This window comes from Suncus etruscus, chromosome 7, assembly GCF_024139225.1.
Source record: "Suncus etruscus isolate mSunEtr1 chromosome 7, mSunEtr1.pri.cur, whole genome shotgun sequence".
In the NCBI taxonomy this organism is placed as follows: Eukaryota; Metazoa; Chordata; class Mammalia; order Eulipotyphla; family Soricidae; genus Suncus; species Suncus etruscus.
The window spans coordinates 118,014,138-118,037,788 of NC_064854.1; the positions used below are offsets into that span (position 1 = coordinate 118,014,138).

The 23,651-nt window shown below is 41.0% G+C and overlaps 1 protein-coding gene across 1 annotated transcript in view; it reads left to right on the forward strand.

The window, feature by feature from the left end:
• The first annotated feature begins 2,567 nt into the window (after positions 1 to 2,567).
• The window catches only part of TCAIM (T cell activation inhibitor, mitochondrial), a 36,626-nt gene continuing 15,542 nt past the window's right edge, over positions 2,568 to 23,651 (forward strand). Inside the window, exons 1-4 of the mRNA XM_049777365.1 lie at positions 2,568 to 2,638; positions 7,202 to 7,273; positions 11,384 to 11,519; positions 17,457 to 17,610. Coding sequence (XP_049633322.1) covers positions 7,245 to 7,273; positions 11,384 to 11,519; positions 17,457 to 17,610 — 319 coding nt within the window. The 5' untranslated portion in view covers positions 2,568 to 2,638; positions 7,202 to 7,244. The remainder of the gene's footprint in view (positions 2,639 to 7,201; positions 7,274 to 11,383; positions 11,520 to 17,456; positions 17,611 to 23,651) is intronic.

The following is a 23,651-nucleotide window of genomic DNA, read 5'->3' on the forward strand; positions in this document are numbered from 1 at the left end:
AAATAAGATATATTCATATGTATGCAATACTATGTTGCATTTCAGTCCTGGCAGCCATGACCACAAATCACTGCTGTTTCAATAATGACTGATCAGTATGAATACACTAAATTAGATGTGAAATTATCATAGAAGCCACATAAGTTCAGCAAAACAAACAACAGAACATTAAAAGAGAGATATATAGCTTAGAAGACCTCCAATAATGACATACCAGCCCCATTACAAGATAATCATTTTCACAAATTTTATTTTAATGAAGCTTTTTTCCCTGATAATTCATTTCCATTTAGCTGTACCAAGCAATTAATAGTAGGTAAATTAATTGCACCTTCCAAGGGTCAGGCTTCGGGGAGGCTGAGAAACTGGTGAAAATAGTGAAGGGAATGTTACACTAGTGGTGTTGGAATATTGAATGCCTGGGCCGGAGAGATAGCATGGAGGTAAGGTGTTTGCCTTTCATGCAGAAGGTCATTGGTTCAAATCCCAGCATCCCATATGGTCCCCTGAGCGTGGAGCCAGGAGTAACCCCTGAGCACTGCCGGGTATGACCCAAAAACCAAAAAAAAAAAAAAAAAGAAGAAAAAGAAAAAGAATATTGAATGCCAGAAATAACTATGTAAATAACTTTGTAAACCATAGAGTGTCTGCGATGAATTTAATTTTTAGACATGTAAGCGTCAATAATGAAATGGGAATACATGCTATCATAAAATATGGGAAGTGAGGCAGAGGAAGACTTCAGAAATAGACTTCTAGGAGACCAAGGCTAGTTTGGCAGCAAAATCGCTGCCTTGCAAGAGTGAGCAGTTAACATGCCCTCACACTGTCCCTGCAGCTTTATTGTTTGCAACCCCTGGTTCCATACCAGCACATTGTCAGCTGTGGGCAATCCTGGCAGCATAGATGTGCGACTCCGGAGAGTCTGAGCATCAGGACCAAAACAATAATGAGTCCCCTGGAGAACTATGTGACCCAGAACAAAGCGGGATGGGGAGTGGAGTGGGGATGGAATAAATTTAATGGGAGACTAGTTCTCTAGTCTAAACAAAATGTGTGGCAATCACGTCCTTAAATACCAAACTTGGAACTAATTTCGATCTGAAGAGAACCATCAGTTTAAGATGACTTTGAGATCAACTTGCTTAGGAAGCGATGAGTCTTTTCTGTAGAGGGTAACAACTGCAAATAAATATTATGTAATGTTATAATCATATAATTATATACAATAGATTGATATGTTATATAGTATGTTAATATAATTATATATAAGCATATAATTATACAATATATTAATTATATAATTAATTATATAATATTATATATGTATATATGAGACCGTTTAGATGCTGTGGAAAAGGATGCACTGGAGAAGGTGCATGAGATGTCCCGCTTCTAGGAAAGTGAGGCTTGGATTGAATGGATGCCAAACAGGAGGCCAGATTTCCTTACAAGGCAGATATCTAAGATCTGGAACAAACAGGCATTTTTTTCTGCACCTTTCTGCACAGCCAAAAGGTAGCCAAAAGGTAGAATATATATATATATATATATATATATATATATATATATATATATATATATATATATATATATAACAAAGCAATTGCTCTAGCTGCCCAATTATATGGATGACAAATATCTAGGCTTAGTCAAAAGTCCAGATGAGGAAAAAAAAATCAGAGTCATTTCAACCCAAGCTAACAGGTGCTTAAAAAGCCAAGAGGCTTTGGGGGGAATCAAAGTCCTTGGGGGGAATCAAAGTCCAAAGGGGAAAAGAAAAATGCAAACCCTAGGAAAGAGCTGAGTTCTTTTGAAAACTCCTGATGACCTCAGGCAAGCAAGAGGACGCCCACCTCTGACGTAAGTCAGACTCGAGCCAAGGAATGCCACTCAAAAGGTCAGAGAGCAGCTCAGTAGGCCTCGGGCGGGGCGCCCAGTTCCGAGCGCGGGGGCGTGGCCGTCGTGCGCATGCGCATTAGCGGCACTGGGTGCGTCGCGCCGCGCAGGCAGAGTCGGGAGAGGTAAGAGGGCGGGCTTTCCGGTGGCGGAGACGGCGGAAGAATGCCTGCGCGATGACGTCACTCTGGGGCGCCGCGTCGCGCAGGCGCAGTCGGGAGGAAAGGGGGCCTGGCGCGGTAACAGCCAATGGGAGAACTGGGTGCGAGCCGAGCCTCCAAACTGGGCTTCACCTTGAGCGACCGCGGCATGGACGGGTGGAGCCGGGCGCGCCCCGCTGTGATTTCAAGGGCGGGAGCCTATCGGAGCCCGGGCAGGCCCGCAGGGGCGCCTCAGGCAGGGCCGTGGGCGCGTGCTCGGTGGCTGCCCAGGCCCTCACGCGCATGCGCACTCCGCACCTTGTTGCGGGCCCAGCGACCCCTCCCTCCTCCCAGTACCTGGTGGGAGGTGAGCTGGTTGCAGAAATTCCTCGGACCCTGGGCTGCACACTGGAAGGAGCGGGAAAGCTCAGGCTGCAAGTTGCTCGGGGCTGGGACTGGGATCTTGGTGGACAGCGACACAGTCAAGTCACCTTGGTTGGATGTGCCCATTTGGGCAGGGTCTGGCAGGGCCTGAGTGGCCCCCCACGACGCGTCTCTCTTCCCTTTTCTAGGTTGGTCCAGAGCAACCCAAGATCATTGTAAGTTCTGCTGTTTCCGACTCATTTCCCCCCCACCCCTAAAGAGGACATTGTTCTTAATTCAAATTGCACAGGCAGAGATTTGGGGAGACAATTTTTTTTTCATCTACTTTTTGCAACAAGTTGTTATGAACCTTTCTGGTAGTAGGACCTAAAAACTTTGGTTGTTTTTGTTTGTTTGTTTGTTTGTTTTTGCTTTCTAAGCTTTTGCTAAAGAAGTTCTCAACCCCAAAGCAGTGAAAGTTTACCTGCCACTGCTTTTTGCAAGCCTTCCGAGACAGTTACAGAAATGGAAAGCGGTGGAAATGGTTGAAATAGAGGATAGCCTGGATGTGTTTATTTTTAAATTAATTTAAAATTAATAGTGGGCCAAAAGGCCAGTAATCTATCCTAAGATCAGTACTTGACAAGCACAGCTCCTGTTTACCTATCAGCAGTAGATAAAGCACAACAGAAGAGGTTTTTTTTTTTCCCTAAACCACTGATAATGTGTCTTTTCTAGCACTTTAGTATCTCTACCAAATGTGATTTGAAGTGAAACTACACCAAGTTTAAAATCAAATTTTTCTTTTGATGAACTAGAAGCCAATATTAACCATGAAATGAATCACAGAAACTGAATTATGCCTTTCCCCTCTGATATCCTTCTCCTTTCTCCAAAGAGGACACACACAAAATAGTTTGATTTTAATTTTAAAAAGCCCTTCCTAATGAGACACTGCCTTTACACCTTCTCTGTGCTTAGAATAGTATGAGTTTCCCATAGTAATACTCTGCTGGACCATAGCATTTTAGTTACTACATTGTTGTTGTTTTTAAAAATTATCTTCTTGTGTCTGTTTCCATTCTCTCCCTCTCAGAATTTTTTGAGCGACTTACTTGGAATTGTCATCATGTTTTTCTGTTCTTTTAATAGAGCCTGACATATAAGTGCTAGGTATTGCCTGTTGATGAATTAGAATTAAGAGACAGTATAGTCCTTTCAATAACAATGCCTTACTGTGGGAACTACAGTCTGCATGTGGGCCCACCTCAGGTCACTCCCAAAGATCTAGGATTGATCATAGTGGGAAATATACTAGCCACAGAGGGTTCTGGAATCATTGGTGTCGGAGTGCAGTAGAAGACTTGGGTGCAGCCAGGAGTAACCACTGAGCATCAAACGGGTGTAGCCCCCCCCAAAAAAAAAAGACTTGGGTGCAATAGGGGAGCACTGTATGTTTGTTCCCTTGAAGATTTCCAGGATGATTTCCAAGAATTACACTGCGTAATTCTCTTGTTTTGCTTGCCCCCCCCCTTTTTTTTTCCTTTCCCTGAAAACAGGCAGGAGACCAAGTAAGTTTGTTAAATTCTAGTCTAAATATATCACACCCAGGGACATGTCATCTGCTTCCAAAAGTTTTGCTATTTGCAGTAAACATCTATGTGCAGTTTTCTATGTAACTATAACTTTTCCATTTATGTAGCTAAATATGAAGGAGTAGTTATTGTCAGATCACATGAGAATGCTTGGGGGGGGTTGTTTGTTTTTTGTTTTGGGGCCACACCCAGCTGTGCTCATAACTTAGTCCTGGGTTTGTGCTCAAGAATTACTCCTGATGGTACTCAGAACCATGTGGGATGCTGGGGAATTGAGCCTGGGCCACATTGAACCTCTACCCACACTACACTCTCTCCAACCCAAGTGTGTTTAATTTTTTTGTTGTTTTTGTCATTTAGCTTTTTTTTTAAAAAACTGCCAACTGTCTTCTAAAGTGGTTAAACCACTCCATATTTCAACCAAAATGAAGTGTGAGTTCCTGTTGCTCCACATCTCTGCCAGCATTTGATGTTTGGGTTTGGACCATTCTAATAGATTTATATTGGTATCATAGGTTTGGTTTGGTTTTATATTTTTTGGGTCACACCCAACGTACTTTTGGCACTGCTCAGGGCTCACTCCTGGCATGGCTTGGGAGACCATATAGTGTAAGGGGGATGAGGATTGGCACATGCAAGGCAAACATCTTGCCCACTGTACTATCACTGGTCCCCTGGTGTCTCATTGTTTTAATTTGCAATTAAATGATGTATCATTGACCATCTTTTTATGTGCTTAATTATTGTCTATATATCTTATCTGTTAAGGTCTTTAATCAACCTTCTAATTGAATTTTTTGTTTTCTTTTTCTTTTGGGGGGATGAGAGGGGACTATTCTCAGTGGTGTTCAGGGGTTACTCCTGGCTCTGTGCTCAGGAATCACTCCTGACAGGCTCAGAGGACCATATGGGAGAGATGCTGGGAATTAAACCTGGGTCGGCTACATGCAAGGCAAACTAATGTCCTATCTGCTGTACTAATTGCTCTGGCTTCTGTTTGTTTTCTTATTGTTGATTTCTTTTTTGTTTTGTTTTGGGGTCACACCTGGAGGGGCGCAGTGGTTTACGGTCCATCCTGGATTGGCTGCGTGCAAGGATAGCCTCTGTGTTATATCCCTGGCTCCATTGTTGATTTTTTTTAACTTTATCTGTAGAAAAAAAAAATGTTTTTCTTTGTTTGGTTTTTTTTTTTTTTTTTTTTGGTTTTTGGTTTTTGGGTCACACCCGGCAGCGCTCAGTGGTTACTCCTGGCTTTAAGCTCAGAAATTACTCCTGGCAGGCTCGGGTGACCATATGGGATGCCAGGATTCGAACCACTGTCCTTCTGCATGCAAGGCAAACTCCTTACCTCCATGCTATCTCTCCTGCCCCCCAAAAATTTTTTTAGTGAAGCAAAATACATTTATTGAAAGAAATTTACTTAGAGAAATGTGAGGTGAGAGAAATACGTGTTCTAGGGTGAACATGGGTTTCTTCAAAGGTAAGAAAGCTTGTAATATTTTTATGGTGGTAATTCCCAGTGGGGCTCAAAGCCACCTTGTTGTGTTTGGTGGACCACGAAATACTAGGGATCAAACCTAGACTTTTGTCCTGCAAGTCATATCCTTCATTTGAGCCACACATCTCTTATCCCAGATTTTTTTAAATTCTTTGTTTATTTTAAATATCGTCATTTATCAAATATATGCCTTTTTCCTTGCAATTTCACAATCAGCTTTATTGTTGTTTTCTTTTTTTTCTTTTTTTTTTTTTTTTTTTGTTTTTGGGTCACACCCGGCAGTGCTTAGTGGTTACTTCTGGCTCTATGCTCAGAACTCACTCCTGGCAGGCTCAGGGGACCATATGGGATGCTGGAATTCAAACTAATGACCTGCATGAAAGGCAAACGTCTTGCCTTACCTCCATGGTATCTCTCCAGCCCCTATTGTTGTTTTTCTAAAACTTTATTAGACAGTTGTTTCAAGCATTCAGTGTTTCAGGACTAGTCCTATACCAGTGCGACTGTCTCTTCACAATTGTTCCCAGTTTCTCACCCACCCCCGTAAGCCTAGTTATCAGTTCTCAAACTTTGTTCTTTTTCTTCAATTTTATGTTGGCTTGTCTGAATCTTTTTCCTCCATATAAATTCTATAATTGTTTTGTTGACATCCAGAAAATAGCTTGCTGGGATTTGGACTGGGTTGTGTTGAATCTATAGCTTAAGATAGAGAATAGTTACATCTTGACAATATTAAATGACATCTTGACAATATTGAGTCTTTTGTTTTGTGTTTGTTTATGGGTCACGGCACTCGGGTTATTCCTGGCTCTGAGCTCAGAAATTGCTTCTATCAGGCTCGGGGACCATATGGGATGCTGGGAATCAAACCAGGATCTGACCGGGGTTGGCCTCATGCAAGGCAAACATCCTGCCACTGTGCTATTGCTCTGGCCCTGACAATATTGAGTCTTCTTAACCTTGAACATGGACTCTCCATTTTACCTACTTCTTTGATTTTGTTCACTAGCATTTTATAACTTTCTTTATAGATCTTATGCATATTTTATTTATTTCTGAAATTTTCACTTTGGAGAACATTAGGCTACACCTTTTTTTATCTGAAACAAAGGTCATCCACGTTTTCTTTGTATTTATTTGTTTACAACTTGTTTTCACCCAAAACAACGATTGTTTTATATGTAAACCTGTGTGGGACAGACTCAGAATAGTCTAAGCTTACTGCCTCACCTGGGGGTGGCCTTTGTACCCAATAAAAATGACAGTTCTGGCAGGCAGCTTGCTGGAGATATGAGGTAGAAGACTACTAGACCAGTAGTGGGCAACCTTTTTTTTCAACTGAGCCAAATCTCGCCAAAACCACGATTGAAATTTATTTTGAGAGCCACACAGGGCATGCACTGACAGAGGCTAGGAGCAGAGTCCTGACTCCTGGAGCGGCCGCTCGGCACACAGAAGAGCCGCATTCAAAAGTTTAAAGAGCCGCATGTGGCTTGCCGACCACTGTGCTAGACTATACAAGTTTGACCCTCAGCCTAGTTTGGATTATTTCATGTGCGACCCTGATTCAGTTTCATTCACCTGGGCTTGGAGATACGGCGTGTGGGTGATTTTATGGTGTGTGGGAAAATATCAATATAAATGGTATTATATTCCTTATTTCAAATGCTATGTATTCATTACTGGTATCTGTCTAACTTTTGCAGCAATTAAGGATGCCTGGAAGCTTACAGACATAAATATTCGGAAATGTTTTGCCACCTGAGACCTGTGAGAAGGTACTTATGGTCCAATTTGTAATTCATTTTGGTGGAGTGAGGGGATAAGCTACTTTGTTTGGCTAATTTTAATGTATTAGTGTCTTTCTAGTTCTAAATTTATATTGAAGAAGAAAAACAAAAAAGGAAAGTAGAAGTTTAGATATACACTCAGGTCTTCTAGTAATCTATTCAGAAAAAAAAATCAAAGGGCTGGAGCAGTAGTACAGTGAGCATTTCATATGGTTCCCCTTGCACCATCAGGAGTAATTGCTGTATGCAGAGCCAGGAGCAACTCCTGCGCACCACTGGTGTGACCCAACAACCAAAAAGAAAGAAAAGAAAGTGATCAGAATATCATCTTATAAAGTACTACAAGAAATAGTTTTTCCTTAACATTAATTCTTTTCATGTTACACGCAAGCCTATTGCTACCATATGTAAAACTACTTCATGTATAAACCTCATTGTAATTTATATTTGACATTTAATTTTGAATAATCTAAATCCATCTGTTTTAAGAAAGAATTTAAGAAATTGGATAATATGGGCCTGGAGAGATAGCACAGCGGCGTTTGCCTTGCAAGCAGCTGATCCAGGACCTAAGGTGGTTGGTTCGAATCCCGGTGTCCCATATGGTCCCCCGAGCCTGCCAGGAGCTATTTCTGAGCAGACAGCCAGGAGTAACCCCTGAGCACTGCCGGGTGTGGCCCAAAAACCCAAAAAAAAAAAAGAAAAAAAAAGAAATTGGATAATATAAATCTAATTGGCATGTGAATGAACTATTTGTATAACTATCAGAAGTTCAATAGAAAAAGATCATTATGCAAAAAATAACAATTAGTTATTCAGATAACAAATTTATCCTGACTTTGAGATGGGATTGGCTTAATAGGATCCTAACTTCAATTCATGCTGCTGCAGGGTGAAAAACAATTTGAATCAAAATATATAAGGAAAATATAATTTGACCTGTATATAAAAATCATATGTGACGTATTAAATTTCTAAAACAGCTGCAGCACTGTCTACTCATGAACAGTTTGATAGTTACTATGAAAAAAGAATTTCTTTAGAGGACTTAGACTTTCTCCACCAACTCCATTGATAACAAGGATTATTGAGGATACATTTTTGTTGATTGAATTAAAGGCATGAAGTGCATAAGTGAGAAGAGAGTTAGAAAGAGAATGAGGGAATTGGACACTAGATAATGTCCTAAGGACCTTCTACAATTGTGGGACAGTTCCAGTATGGTATTTTTAAAAGCCGCTGATAGGTAGTAAATAGTTGCCATTGCAAAATAGAAATCTCTTTGTTCAGCTTGTTTGAGCCCAGCCGGGGGAAAACTTTCTCATTTATAACCCACAAAAATGTTTTATAACAGTAGTTACTCTTGCCACACACACACACTATCTGGACATTTTCTGCTTTATGTCTTTTTGTTTGCTTGGTTTTAGGTCACACCTTGCAGTGCTCAGGAGCTAATTCTGGCTCTGTATTTGGGGATTATTCCTTGGGACTGATACTTGGGGTTAGTACTTGGGGACCATGTGCAGTCCCAGGGATCAAACCAGGGGTAGCAGCATACAAGGCAAGCATCTTAACCCTTGTTCTATCTCTCTGGCCACTCTTCTTTTTATTTGTATTGGTTATGTTCCAATAAATTGATTTCACAATACATTGGACCATGAAAACGACTGTTCTTGAATAATTATCCTGCTAGAACAGCAAAGGTAAATAGACATAAGTCTGACATACTCTCTTGGATCTGTTATGAAGTTTGTTGGACCCTGTCTTACTGATTCCATTTTCAGGACCTTCATACTTGACTAGGAATATAGCTTAGTAAATTATTATGTGCCACTGTATAAGGTCCAAGGTTTAATCCTGGCACCAAAAAAAAAAATGAACAAATCAAGAAATCTTGTTTGTTTGGGGACCATACCTCAAGGTGGGCTCATACTTGGCTCTGACAGCACTTGGACAACTCTATGGGATCCAGGAAATTGAACATGGGTCAGCAGTGCAATGTAAGTTTCCTACCCACCCTACTATCACTTCAAGCCCAATGAAAGAATTTTTTTTTTTTTTTGTGGTTTTTTGGTCACACCCGGCAGTGCTCAGGGGTTATTCCTGGCTCCAGGCTCAGAAATTGCTCCTGGCAGGCACGGGGGACCATGTGGGACGCCGGGATTCGAACCAATGACCTCCTGCATGAAAGGCAAACGCCTTACCTCCATGCTATCTCTCCGGCCCCAGAAAGAATTTTTTAAAGAAAAAAAAAATCACCTTTACTAATGTGTTTTGCTAAATCTAGATGTTCATGTGCTCAGTTTGCCTAATTTAAAGCAACACAATGTTTAGATTTCATTTCCTCCATTCAATTAAATTTCCTTTCATAAGTACCTATAGTATATTAATTTCATGTATATTAACAATAAGACTGATTCAGACCTGATGATACAACTTTCTCAGCTACCCACTGGGCTCCCCTGCCCCTTGAGGCCTCACTTTCCTGGACTGTCAGTGACTGAGCAGAGCAGGAATCCCAGGTCAGACTCATTCCACCAAGACACAAGATTCCTTAAATCGGTGACTTTGATTTTTGTTGTTGTTGTGATTTTTACTGATGTACAACATATACACAAGTAGGTCAATACCTATTTCAATTACCATACATAATCGTACATCTATGAATGTTTCCGAAGTACAACATATACACAAGTAGGTCAATACCTATTTCAATTACCATACATAATCGTGCATCTATGAGTGTTTCCGAAGTACGGTCTTTTGAAAAATGCATGCACCATGCTGTGTACTACCACCAAAGTACATGTCTTTGTCCTCCCATGGACCAGTTCCCTCCTCTGCCAGTAACTTCAAGGGGTCCCCACTGACACAGTGCTGCCCTCCAGTACTCTCTGCTTAGTACTTCTTCCTCATCTCTCCTGCCATAGCTTTTGCCTTGAATGACGGTCTAAAAGATCTTCCTCTCTTCTCTCTTTCTCAATCCTCTATCTACCTACCATTTTAAACAGTAAATAAACGTTAATAAATATAAGTACTTCCTAATATAGTACCTCCAACATATGAGACCAAAATACACATAATACTTAGATACTATTTCTGTAGGCCATTATAGAATGAAAAGATTTTTTTCAATTGAATCACCTGAATTATAAGATTTAACTTATTTGTGATTCAGTTTCAAGTATACAATGTTCCAACACAACATTCCAATATCTTTAGCAATGTCAACTTCCCTCCAGCAGTGTCCCCAGATACCCTCCCCCTCCCCCAAGGCACACACCTTTTGCTCTGTAATGCCAATTCTAATATCCAAAATAGATAACATATAAATGTTCCCCAAAACTGCAAATAATTTTGTGTGCATAAAAGACTTTATAAAAAACATGATAAGGCCTGAGTATGTAGGTAGGGCATTTGCCTTGCATGCCACTGACCCAGTGTCCCATATTGTCCCTCAAGCCTGCCAGGAACAATTCCTGAGCACAGAGCCAGGAGTCAACCCTAAGCACCACTGTGTATGGCTTCAAAGCAAAATAAACCAAAAGGGACTTATTAAAAAAAAATGAAAAGTGAAATGTTAAGTTGTACAAGTCCAATCATTTTGGCTTTTGCTAGTAATAGGGTGATAAACTAAGGTATTTTGTATTTCTTTTTAAGCACTTTAATTCTCAAAATATTTTTTACTGCAGAGAAAATGTTAGACTTTTGAATTTTGAGATTTCTTTTGTCTGAAAAATAAAATGATATTAAAAAAGCATTGTGATAAGGATATTTAATATATATTTAAAAGTATATATATTTATATATATATTTATATGTATGTATATATTTAAGACATTTAAAAGTATATTTTGAAGATAATTTTATTGCTAATTTATAATATTTTCTCATATTGCGTCAGAGAGCTTGATAGCCTTTGTGTTTAAAACCATTTAGCACTCAGTGAATTTCAGTAAAACATAGTTTTGTATTTTGTTTCTCTGTCTGTGGTATTTCCTATGCATCCTAATTTCAGTGTTATTGGCAGGTTATGCTTTGAGGGTTTGTGTGTCTATCGGTACCTCCATGAATAATAAATTCATGTCTTTTTTAAAGGTTATGTCCAGAGAAGATCTTTCCACATTGGTTTCTCTACTCAAGAGCTTTATCAGGAGCTGAGGCAGTCAATGCCTTGAGACCCTTCTATTTTGCAGTACATCCAGACTTCTTTGGACAGCACCCCAAAGAAAGGGTAAAAAAAATTTTAACCTTTAGTCTCCATTACCTTTGAGTTTTACCTTCAATATGATATACTACATCGAGTTTTCTAAACTTTAACTGTCCTGTTGTGATGATATAATCAATGTACTGAGCTAATTAAAGATATAATACTGATAACAGAAAATATAACTTATTTTTATGACGGGTGTAATCTTTTGTGAAGGCAGTACACCTGTCATAAAAACCCTTCACTCCACTTGTTGTACCTGTTTCATTTGTTGCTTTTTTGGTTCTACCACAGTTGAGAGTGCTAGAGGCCACTCCTGGTTCAGTTCACTCCTGGCTGTTTGGGGCATCAAACTGGTGTCAGTCATGTATAAGGCAAGCACCATAAACCCTGCACTATCTCTCCTACAGCAGGTTTGAGGGTAAAATTGAGAGGGTGTGAAAGAAATTTTGAAGCTGATACAAAGAAGTTATTTTTTTAATAATATCTTTATTTTAGCACTATGATTACAAACACATTTGTAGTTGGGTTTCAGTTATAAAAAAGAACACGCACCCCCCAGTGCAACCTTCCCACCACCAATAACCCCCAGTTCCCTCCTCCCCTACCCCTGCCTGTCTTTAAGACGGGCATTTTATTTCTCTCACTACCATTGTCATGATAGTTGTTGGTGTAGTTAATTTTTAATGTCCCGATGTTGCGTGCTGTAACTCTACTTCCCCACAGCCACCATTCATGTGCTCAAAGAACTGCAACTGAGGTGAAAAATAACAAAATAAACTCAGAAAAGTCGATATTTGTAACATTAAATAATGTATTATAAAGCCAAATGCTTTGGAATTTTTATGGATTTCTTTTATCTTCATTACCTCTGGTTTAATGAAAAGATAATTAAAAACTCTTAAACATTAGAACATTAGGGGCCGGAGTGGTGCCTTGCAAGCGCTAACCTAGGACGGATCGAGGTTCGATCCCTTGGTGTCCCATATGGTCCCCCAAGCCAGGAGTGATTTCTGAGCGCATAGCCAGGAGTAACCCTTGAGCATCACCAGGTGTGGCCCAAAAAACAAAATAAATAAATAAATAAAACATTATTTCCCTTGCAGCAGAGAAATTAACTTTCCTTCTTTGCTCTAGAATAAAAGTTCTGATTATGATATTCAATAACTATTCAAAGTCACATCCTCTCTGATTAATTAGTGTGTTGAATCAATGGAAAATATTTGTTACTGTCCAAAGAGATAGTACAGTGGGTAGGGCATGTGCTTTGCATGCAACTGACCTGGGTTCAATCTCGGGTATCCCCTATGGTCCCCCAAGGTGGCCAGCAGCGATTCCTGAGTGCAGAGCCAGGAGTAAGCCCTGAATACACTGGGTATGGCCTCCAAAAACTGAAGAAAAAAAAATAATTAGTAAATAAATAGATATGTATCCTTCTACTTGGACATATGCAGGTGGGAATATATAAATAATTTAAATTTGGAGAAAGTGAACATAGTAGTAGTTTCCTCTATTAATTTATCTTTTTTTAACTTAAACTTCTATGTACTATTAAAGAATGCTCAATAGATAGCTTTGCACATGGAAGGCTCTGGTTTGATCCCCTTGGTCTCCTGAGCACTGCTGGAAGTAACCCTGAGCACAACCAAGTGTGGCCCCAGAAAGTAAAGAAAGAAGGAGAAAGGGTGAACTTAGCAGGCTTAGGATGTATAAGCCCTGCACATACCAACCCTTTACTGCCTGCTGTCAGATGAACCCAGCCCTTAGCTGTCCTGTTTGATGTTCTGTGTTGTTTTCGCAAGCTCTAGGGCCAGGCTAGAGAATTTCTGCTGATGTGATTTAAGATGGATGCCTGCTTTGTGTCTGAAGCCTTGGAGAACCTGCTTTGTCAGGGTTGTGCTGGAGACAGATTAGCTAAGGTCGACAACATGACACTCTTTTTCTATGGAGCTGACACCCTCTAAAAACCCTGAGGTTCTCTGGCTTGGTGACTCTTCTGTGTTATCTTCACACTGTTGCTGTAGGAATTAAGCACTGTCCAAACAACTCCACCAAGAAGGGCTCCCTGGAACTTGGTTCCTCTCCTGTGGACTTCACCCAAGTTCCCTTTCCCGTTCCTGGTTTTAACTCTCATTCTTTGTTACAATCAACCACAACTATGAGCAAACAGCTTCTGTAATTCCTTGTTGCATGATACAACCTGAGAGTGGTCTTGAGAAATCACACAGCCCTAAACACAGGAAACCTGAAATACAATCATTTCAGTAAACATTTCACTTCCTTTAGTCTTTCACTTTGGACTAGAGCACCACTTTGTGCCAAACAAACCTGCTCTGGTGCCCTCTTCACCCAGATGATCCAGCCCTTCAGTGCTCCCCAAGAACTCCAAGGCTTAGCGTCCAGGGTTTTTATTGAGAGTCAGTAGTAGAGTCGTAGCTTATCCTTTACTTTTGGCTCAAGTGCCACCATTTAATGAGGCTCCCCAGATTACCTTTCATAAAGTTTCCAGGGGAAGTAGCACAGCAGTAGAGTTCTTGCCTTTCACATGTAATCCCTGGCCTTATGTTCATGTTCATATTCAGTCCCTGGCCTCACACAGGCAAGTAAGAAAGGACAGTTGCTACACTCTTCCTTCCCAGCATTTTCTTCTCCTGCAAACTTTTTTCTGCTCTTTTTGCAGGCATCAAAATCACAAATTTAGTAGATATGCTTTCTTTTATTTAATTTTCTCCCATCAAAATCTAAGCTCTATGAAGGCAACTTACTCTGCTTGTCACCACATTGAAACACACTCAATTTTCTCCCGCTCCTCAGCACACACTTGCCCCATTTCTTTGGACTAGACATAATGTCCCAGCTACTAAAGATCTAGGTGCCTGTGCCTTGACATCTGGTCAAGATCTCAAAAAAAAAAGTGTGGGGGAGCAGCTGGAGCAGCTGGAGCATAGCAATAGGCGTTTGCCTTGCATGTGGCAGATCCAGGACTGACCTTTGTTCGATTCCCGATGTTCCACATGGTTCCCTAAGCCAGGAGTGATTTCTGAGTACATAGCCAGGAGTAATCCCTTAGTGTCACCAGGTGTGGCCCATAAAGCCAAAAAAAAAAAAATCTCAAAAAGAAGCACAGTTTGTTTTTTTAACTTATCAAAGTATGTTTGGTGGCGCAGAACAGTAAGGCATCTGCCTTGCCGGCACTAGCCTAGGATAGACTGCGGTTTGATCCCCCAGCGTCCCATATGGTCCACCAAGCCAGGAACAATTTCTGAGCACACAGCTAGGAATAACCCCTGAGTGTCACCAGGTGTGGGCCAGAACAATATAGTACAGCAGGTAGAGCATTTGCCTTGTATGTGGCTGACTTGGGTTTGATCCCTGGCATCCTATATGGTTCCCAAGCCCACCAGGATTGATTACTGAGTGAAAAGCCAGGAGTAACCCCTAAATGCCACCAGATATGTGGGGGTGGAGACTGGTTTTGGTGGCCACACTTGACTGTGCTTAGGGCTTACTCCTGGCTTTATGCTCAGGAATCACTCATGATGGTGCTTAGGATCCTATGTGATGCTGGAGATAGAACTCCTGGCTCTGCACTCAGAAATAGCTCCTGGCAGGCTCTGGAGACCATATGGGTTGCCAAGGATCGAACTCGAGTTTGTCCCCAGTCAGCTGTGTGCAAGGCAAATGCCCTTCCACTGTGCTATCACTCCAGCCCCTCTATCCTCTAATTTTTTTGTTTGTTTTTTGTTTTTTGTTTTTGGGCCACACCCAGTAATGCTCAGGGGTTACTCCTGGCTATGCGCTCAGAAGTTGCTCCTGGCTTGGGGGACCATATGGGACACCAGGGGATCGAACCGCGGTCCGTCCAAGGCTAGCGCAGGCAAGGCAGGCACCTTACCTTTAGCGCCACCGCCCGGCCCCTCTATCCTCTAATTTTTTAATTTAGTTTAAAACTAGATGCAGGAGCCAGAGAGATAGCATGGAGGTAAGGCATTTGCCTTGCATGCAGAAGCACGATGGTTCAAATCCCAGCATCCTATATGGTCCCCCGAGCCTGCCAGGAGTGATTTCTGAGCATAGAGCCAGGAGTAACCCCTGAGCACTGCTGGGTGTGACCCAAAAAACAAAAAACAAAAAAAAAAAAATAGATGCAAATCATTATTAAATTTCCCACATCAAAACTAAAATTTAAAGTTTACTCAGTCTTAGCCCACATCCTTATTACTTTAATCCCAGTCCTCTTAACATACTATAAATGACCTTTTCACTTCTCTTTGGGTTGTCCTACCTATTTATTTTTGCAAAGATAGAAACTTATCAAAAATTTGGGGCCAGAGAGATAGGATGGAGGTAGGGCATTTGTCTTGCATGCAGTAGGACAGTGGCTCAAATCCCGGACATCCCATATGGTCCCCTAAGCCTGCCAGGAGCAATTCCTGAGTGTAGAGCCAGGAGTCACTCCTGAGCGCTGCTGGGTGTGACCAAAAAAAACCAAACAAAAAAAAGAAACATATCAAAAATTAATTACAGGTCTTGAGAAAAAACTAAACTGAGCAGATGTTTTGTTTTCAGGAGACCCAGGTTTCAATCCCCAGTAATGTATGCCCCCAGCACCACCAGTAGTGACCCCCCCAAGCAACTGCCAGTTGTGACCCCCCCCAAATTTGAAATGATTAATAAGTAATTACAAAGATTTTTGTCTTGCCACTAGCAAGAAATGTACCTCAGCTGCTCATAGCTAAGAACAATAAGTTATAAATTAAGCAAAATTAAATGGACTGTGCCTAACTTCATATTACACCATGAACCTGGAAAAATATCTATGACGGTTATTTATCCCTTTCTAGAGAGCTGCTTCTTTGCTAATGACCATATATATTTTTATTTGTTTGGGATTTGGTTTTCGGGTTACAGCTGGAATTTCTCAAAGCTTACTCCTGGTTCTGCAGTCAGGTATCACTCCTGATGGGCTCAGGGATCAAACCTGGGTCAGCCATGTGCAATATAAATGCCCTACCACTGTATTATATCTCTGGTCACCAAGAACATATATCTTTTATACAATAATATATTCTAAAAATCACCCTTTGGGTATTACTAAGTGTTCCTGTTTGTGGTTTGAACTATGGTTATGTAGTGTGGTATTGAAGGTTGAGCTTTAACCCTTCTTCTCTGAATGAGCATTTTAAGATTGATTTATATTGACAGAAGTTAGTCCTTTGCTACAAAATGACTTACATATATTTTTTCCCACATTGGTTATTTCCAGACTGCTTCTTGTGCATGTATGATTTTTGAAAGCTTTAAGAATTTTGTCTCTAGGGTCAAGATAGTACAGAAGTAGGGTGCTTGCCTTGCACATGGTTGATCTGGGTTTGATCCCCAGCATCCCATATGGTCCTCTGAGTATTTCCAGGAGTAATTCCAAAGTACAAAGTCTGAAGTAGTCTTGAGTATTGTTGAAGGTAGATGAACCCTGAAAAAAATAATTGTATTGTATTGAATTTATCAATCACTAATTACTTTGGTACATTTAGTCATCATTAGGTGTCTTCCACAAAAGGAATTCACATTTTCTTTTTTTTTTTTTTTTTTTTGGTTTTTGGGCCACACCCGGTAACGCTCAGGGGCTACTCCTGGCTATGCGCTAAGAAGTTGCTCCTGGCTTGGGGGACCATATGGGACACCGGGGGATCGAACCGCAGTCCTTCCAAGGCTGGCGCAGGCAAGGCAGGCACCTTACCTCTAGCGCCACCGCCCGGCCCCAGGAATTCACATTTTCTTCATCTCATCCTTGTTACTCATTGTGTTATGTGATGTCAGGAGTAGATTGATTTTATCGCTTACCAAAGAGCCATAAATCCAAGCATTTTCTAATACACTCACTAAAAATGTTTAAAAGACTGAAATGTGTTTTCTGTTTTCTTCTAATTGTATTCAAATATCGCTTAATATTTTTTCCAGGAAGTCAATGAAAATTCTCTTAAGAGATTAAGTGTCTACTTAGAAAATATCCAGAAACCAGGCTTCAAGTCTCTGAAACCAACTCCACTCACATTTTATGTGAGAGAAACAGACCAGAATTCATCAGACGGCCAGGAGCCTTTAGGCACTTTCGGTATATTTTTTACTTCTAGTGTATTCCTTGTAAGCTTCATGTTAACTGTCTTTATTAGATTTGACATTGCCATAATAACTTAGGATGGAATCCTTGGTCTTATAAAAGGAATATTGTCTAACCAATAATTTTTCTAAAATTGAAGATATTCCTGGTCTATATACTTGAGCAAGCCATTTGTGTGTGTTCCGATGCTTTTGTCCATAAAACTAAAAAGTTAACATTTTTTCTTCCCTTTCTATATCTGTGCTGTTCTTCTATCTATTGAATACTCAAGTGATAAATTTACCACTGGAGTGATAGTACAGTAGGTAGGGCACTTGCCTTCACACGGTCAACCTGGGTTCATTCCCCAGCATCTAGTCTGCCCCCAGCCCACCAAGAGTGATCAATGAGCTGAATGCTGAGTCAAGAATAATCCCTTGTTTATTCTTGACTCCAAAAAAATTGATTTAAGTACAGCTTACTTTCTTTTATATAATTCTTCAGGCACCCTAGTCATCCTCCGGGTACAGTTGTATCATGGCCAGTAACTTTCCCAGGATCCTAGAGATAGAATATGGATTCTTGGCCAGAGAGATAGCACAGCGGCATTTGCCTTGCAAGCAGCCAATCCAGGCCAGGACCTAAGGTGGTTGGTTTGAATCCCGGTGTCCCATATGGTCTCCCCATGCCTGCCAGGAGCTATTTCTGAGCAGATAGCCAGGAGTAACCCTGAGCACTGCCGGGTGTGGCCCAAAAACCAAAAAAAAAAAAAAAAAAGAATATGGATTTTTTACTGGTCTTTTATGTAGGGGGAGTAGGGTTATGGGTGAGAGGTGTGCAGAGAGCAGTATTTGGGCTTTCCAAGCTCTGTTCAGGAGTGAACTCTGTCATTGCTCAGGTGACCATCTGCAATGCCAAGGGATCTTTGAACCAGGGTCAGCTACATGCAAGGAAAGTGCCTCCTAGATTATAAAGGACCTACTATCCTATCCTATTCTGTACTGTACTGCACTACCTCCCATAATATCTTTCCTGCCCATTGTTCACTATCAAAAGGCAAGGGACAGGATTGGGCTGTGCACAATCTAAAACCCCCACCCCCAAAATATTTTTATTTTTAAAAATTTGTTGTGTTTATTTTTGTCGTGGAGTACACCTGGTGGTACTCAGGACTTATTCCTGGCTCTGCACAAAGGAATCACTCCTGGTAGGGTTTGGGGTCCCTATGGGTCGCTGGAACTCAAAAGTAGGTCAACTGTGTGCAAGGCATGTGCTCTATCTGCTGTAATGCTTCTCTGACCCCTATTAATATGATAAGTTTTTTTGGAGGTTTTGTTTTTTGTTTTTGTTTTTGTTTTTTGGGCCACACCCAGTGATGCTCAGGGGTTACTCCTGGCTATGCACTCAAAAATCACTCCTGGCTTGGGGACCATATAGGATACTGGGGATCGAACCCAGGTCCGTCCTGGGTCAGCTGCATGCAAGGCAAAAGCCCTTTGGCTGTGCTATCACTCCAGCCCCCTATTGATATGTTTAAATGTAACTTCTTTTATATCTGTTTGATAATCTATAATCCAATTCCTCCATATTAAATTTTGATTATTAAAAGAAAGTGATAGAGCTGGGTCTATCAATGAGGAGCATATGCTTGAGGTCCTGAGTTGAATCCCTGGCCAAAATATATAGTGTAAGAGATGGGTCAGGGAGACAGGCACCAAATTCGGCCTCTGGAAACACGTGGCCTCTGAGAACTACCTGCATGGCCTTTGTCAACCTGTGCCTGTGCATTGTACTATACATCGAGTCATAGAGCTGGCAATGGCAACAGAGCCATTGGCATGGCCAAGTACTGCCTGGGAGCACACATTCAGACACACAAAATACAGACCTGTATATATGCATGCTTGCCAGCTTACGTGTATGCAAGCATACATACCTCATATGACCCTTAGGACTTTTATCTAAAGTAAAATGAGGAGTGAATGAGGAACTTGAACAAATACTCAAACAGGATCTAGCATTTAATAGTGTGTTTTCTCCTTTGATTTGCCCTTAACTAACATGGAAGATTTCAAATTCCTGTCCTTGGCTGTTACTTTATCTGCCCCTGATTTGGAGTTTTATTAAAATCAGACCCTGTTCTTGAATAAAGACAAGAAGTCCTACCTCTCTTGATATGGAAGAGATCTACTGAGGAACACCATTCATAACAATAGCAATAATTATCATGTTTAACACTCTGATAGCATTCTACTTGAAAGTATAAATAATTATCATCAATGTGCTACTCTTAGTGATGAGACTCTCTAAGCAACTGTGTATTCTTTGTTAGAGTAGACCAAATAGCCATAAATACAGCATTTTTTTAAACCTTAAGTATTTTTATTGGTTGTTTTGTTTTGTTTTGGTTTGGTTTTTGGACCACACCTGGTGATGCTCAGGGGTGACTCCTGGCTATGCACTCAGAAATCATTCCTGGCTTGGGGGACCATATGGGACGCCAGAGGATTGAATCGTGGTTCGTCCTAGCTTAGTGCATGCAAGGCAAACACCCTACCACTTGCAGAGCTCCAGCTCTGTATTTTAGCTTTTTTGTTTGTTTGTTTGTTTGTTTGTAGTTTTTGAGCCACACCTGGTGATGCTCAAGGCTTACTCCTGGCTGTGCTCAGAAATTGATCCTGGCTATGGGGAACCATATGGGATGCCGGGTATTGAACCCAGGTCCGTCCTAGGCAGCCACATGCAAGGCAAACGCCCTACCACTGTGCTATTGCTCTGGCCCCTGATTCTTAGCTTTTGGGTACCTAGTAGTGCTTGGGTGTCACCTTGGCAGTGCTCGGTCAATCCTGACAATGCACTGCTAGGGATTAAACTGCTCATGGCCTTTACCCTATATTGTTTCTCTTGCTCCAGCCTTAAATTGTTTTTGTGTTTGTTTCTGACCCAGCCTGCAATCCTCAGGGGTTATTCTTGGTTCTGCAGTAAGGAATTACTCCTGGTGGCAGTCAGGGGACCATACGAACCCAGGTCAAATCTGGGCCTTGGACATGCAAAGCAAGTGTACGCATGAGGCCAGGATTTGATCCTTGGCACTTTATGGCTCCCCAGATTCCACCAGGCAGCCCTTGAATGCAGAGTCTAGGTACCACTAGCTATGGCTCAAGAATAATAATTAAACCTTTTTTCTGGAACACTTCAAATTAGTCATACTTTTTCATTGAAATTTAAGGTGATAGTAGGGTAAAATATTTACTAGTTATTTTCATTTCTGAAATTAATGAGGCCTGAATAATTTCAGGCTTGTCTTTTTAGTGGTTGTGAAGAAATTAAATTTACTATTAGGATAAGTTTTTTTAAAAATTGAATTGAACCACCATGACAGATAGAGTTAAAAAATTGTTGATTGGGGCCAGAGAGATTGCACAGCGGTGTTTGCCTTGCAAGCAGCTGATGCAGGGCCTAAGGTGGCTAGTTCGAGTCCCAGTGTCCCATATGGTCCCCCGTGCCTGCCAGGAGTTATTTCTGAGCAGATAGCCAGGAGTAACCCCTGAGCACAGCCGGGTGTGGCCAAAAAAAAAAGTTGTTGATAATTGAGTTTCAATTATACAACACACATCCCTTTACCAGTGTTTATTTTCTACCACTTAACACCTCTCCAAGACCCCCAGCCTGCCTCTATGGCAAACACTTTTCTTTTCTCTGGGATAAATTTTAAAACAAGTTAAAGATTTACTCAGAGCTTTCTGTCCACTAGTACTCAGTCAATGTTGGCTGAGTAAAGACAAAAAATATTAAGTTTTCAGTTAGTATATAACTTTGAGTCATTCATTAAACAAAATTTTTTTTCCATTGTAAATGGGAGAAAACAAAGTTTATAAATGACTAAAAGAGAACATCGATGTATATATAAAGTGTTCTCCAAAATAGTACACAGGCAGAAGCAGAGTCAGGTGATCCAGGAAAGATTATATACAAAAAGCCAGTTAGTATTTGAAAATATTCGGCTTCACAGGAGTAGCCCCAGAGACCTCTGAGCACTGTCAGAAAGGTCTTGGAGGTCCCTGACATTTCAGTGCTGAGCATCACTGCATCATTGGGCCCTAGCACTGATTTTTGACTGATTAGCCAACAGTCCGTCTGTATAGCTACTACATCTGAACACTGCTTGGGAGGCCCAAAATAAAAGTGTTCAGCTTCAGTTACTAAAAAAAAAAAAAAAAAAGTACTGGGGCCGGGCGGTGGCGCTAAAGGTAAGGTGCCTGCCTTGCCTGCGCTAGCCTCGGACGGGGTTCGATCCCCCGGCGTCCCATATGGTCCCCCAAGCCAGGAGCAACTTCTGAGCGCATAGCCAGGAGTAACCCCTGAGCGTCACCGGGTGTGGCCCAAAAACCAAAAAAAAAAAAAGTACTATTTCCCACTAATCACTATAGTTGAGTATAGGCATTCCTCTATATAGCAGCTCTTTTGTTGGCTTAGGGATTAGACGCTAATCATTAGAGGAACAGGAGACAGAACAATAAATTGCACAGCACAGAAATTTTTTGCATATTTCAGCCTTTGGACTCAACCTAAACTTATTACCTGCCACTTGGCCTGCAAGTTTTGAACTCACTAGCCCCCACAATTATTAAATTATTCCTTAAATTAAGTCTAAGACCTAGAATATGGTAACTAAAAGGATAGTATGTTTGCCTTGAACATGGTCAATTTGGATTCTATTCCCAGCACTCCATAGGGACCTCTGACCACCACCAGGAGTAATTCCTTGCAGAGCCAAGAGTAACCCATGAATATTGTTAGGTGTGGCCGAGAACTACCCCCAAACACTAAAAAAAAATAAAAGAATTACTGGAACTAAAAAAATGGAAACTGAGGTTTATTCCATGACGTATTTCCTCCTAACGTCATTGTAGTAATTTATATTTTCCTTTTCCTCTTTCACTGACTAGTACTATTCTTGTTTCTCATTTACAATCAAATCATTAACTATAAAAATCCTTCTTAGTTTGCATGTTTTAGGTTCCATAATTCTCAGTAGCAAGTAAAATAGGTTTCCGGGAAAGAGTTCAACTGTGATATAAGAGAATACATATCAGCTTCATATAGAATGATGAATTTTTTAAAATAATTTTAATCTCCATAAGTTGTAGAAGTAGTTAATAACTTGTGCCACATCTGTACATGGGATAAGCTAGTATGAACACTGGGGTACTGAAAAATAAATGAAGGGGCTGAAGCAATAGTACAGCAGGTAAGGTATTTGCCATATGGTCCCTTGAGCACTACCGGGAAAGATTCTTGAGCACGAAACCAGAAGTAACCCCTTAGCAACATTGGATGTGGCCCATAATTAAAACAAAGAAAATAATGAAAATAAATGAGGCTGAACTGATACGTAACTACAGATGTGGAAGGATCACCAAAGTAAAGTAACAGAAACTGGCTCAGGGTATTATATCCAAAACGATACCTTTTTTGTATGTAAAAATACCATTCAGACTGTGTATTTGTGTAAACAGAGATCATATATAGTAGTGCGCTCTTAATCATGTAGTAAGGGTCTAGAGCAGTGCTATCCAAAAAGCCCTGCTCTGGTATGGATCTCTCTGGGCTCTCTGGCAGAGTGGTGCTCGACCCGGAGTGCTTTTAGATTTGCTCTGTCTTAGAACTAAATTCTAATCATATGTGAAATTTTGAGGGGAGGGGTTTGGGCCACACCTGCCGGTGCTCATTGCTTATTCTTGACTCTGTGTTCTGGGATCACCATTCCTGGTGGTGCTCAGGGGATGGGGTTGGTACTATGCAAGATAAGTACCTCAACCCCTACTGGAGTATCTCTTCTTCAATCCATGATATTGGGGGAGGGGGGTTTGGGCCTTAGCTAGCAATGTTCAGAACTACTTATCCAACTCCCTATACTCAGGAGTCACTCCTGGGTACCAGGTATCAAACCCAGGTCATCCACATACAAAACAGACACGCTATCTGCCATACTATGTCATTGGCTCCTCATAATGTTTTATATGACATCTAAGTCCTTTTATGTCTGTTCTTTT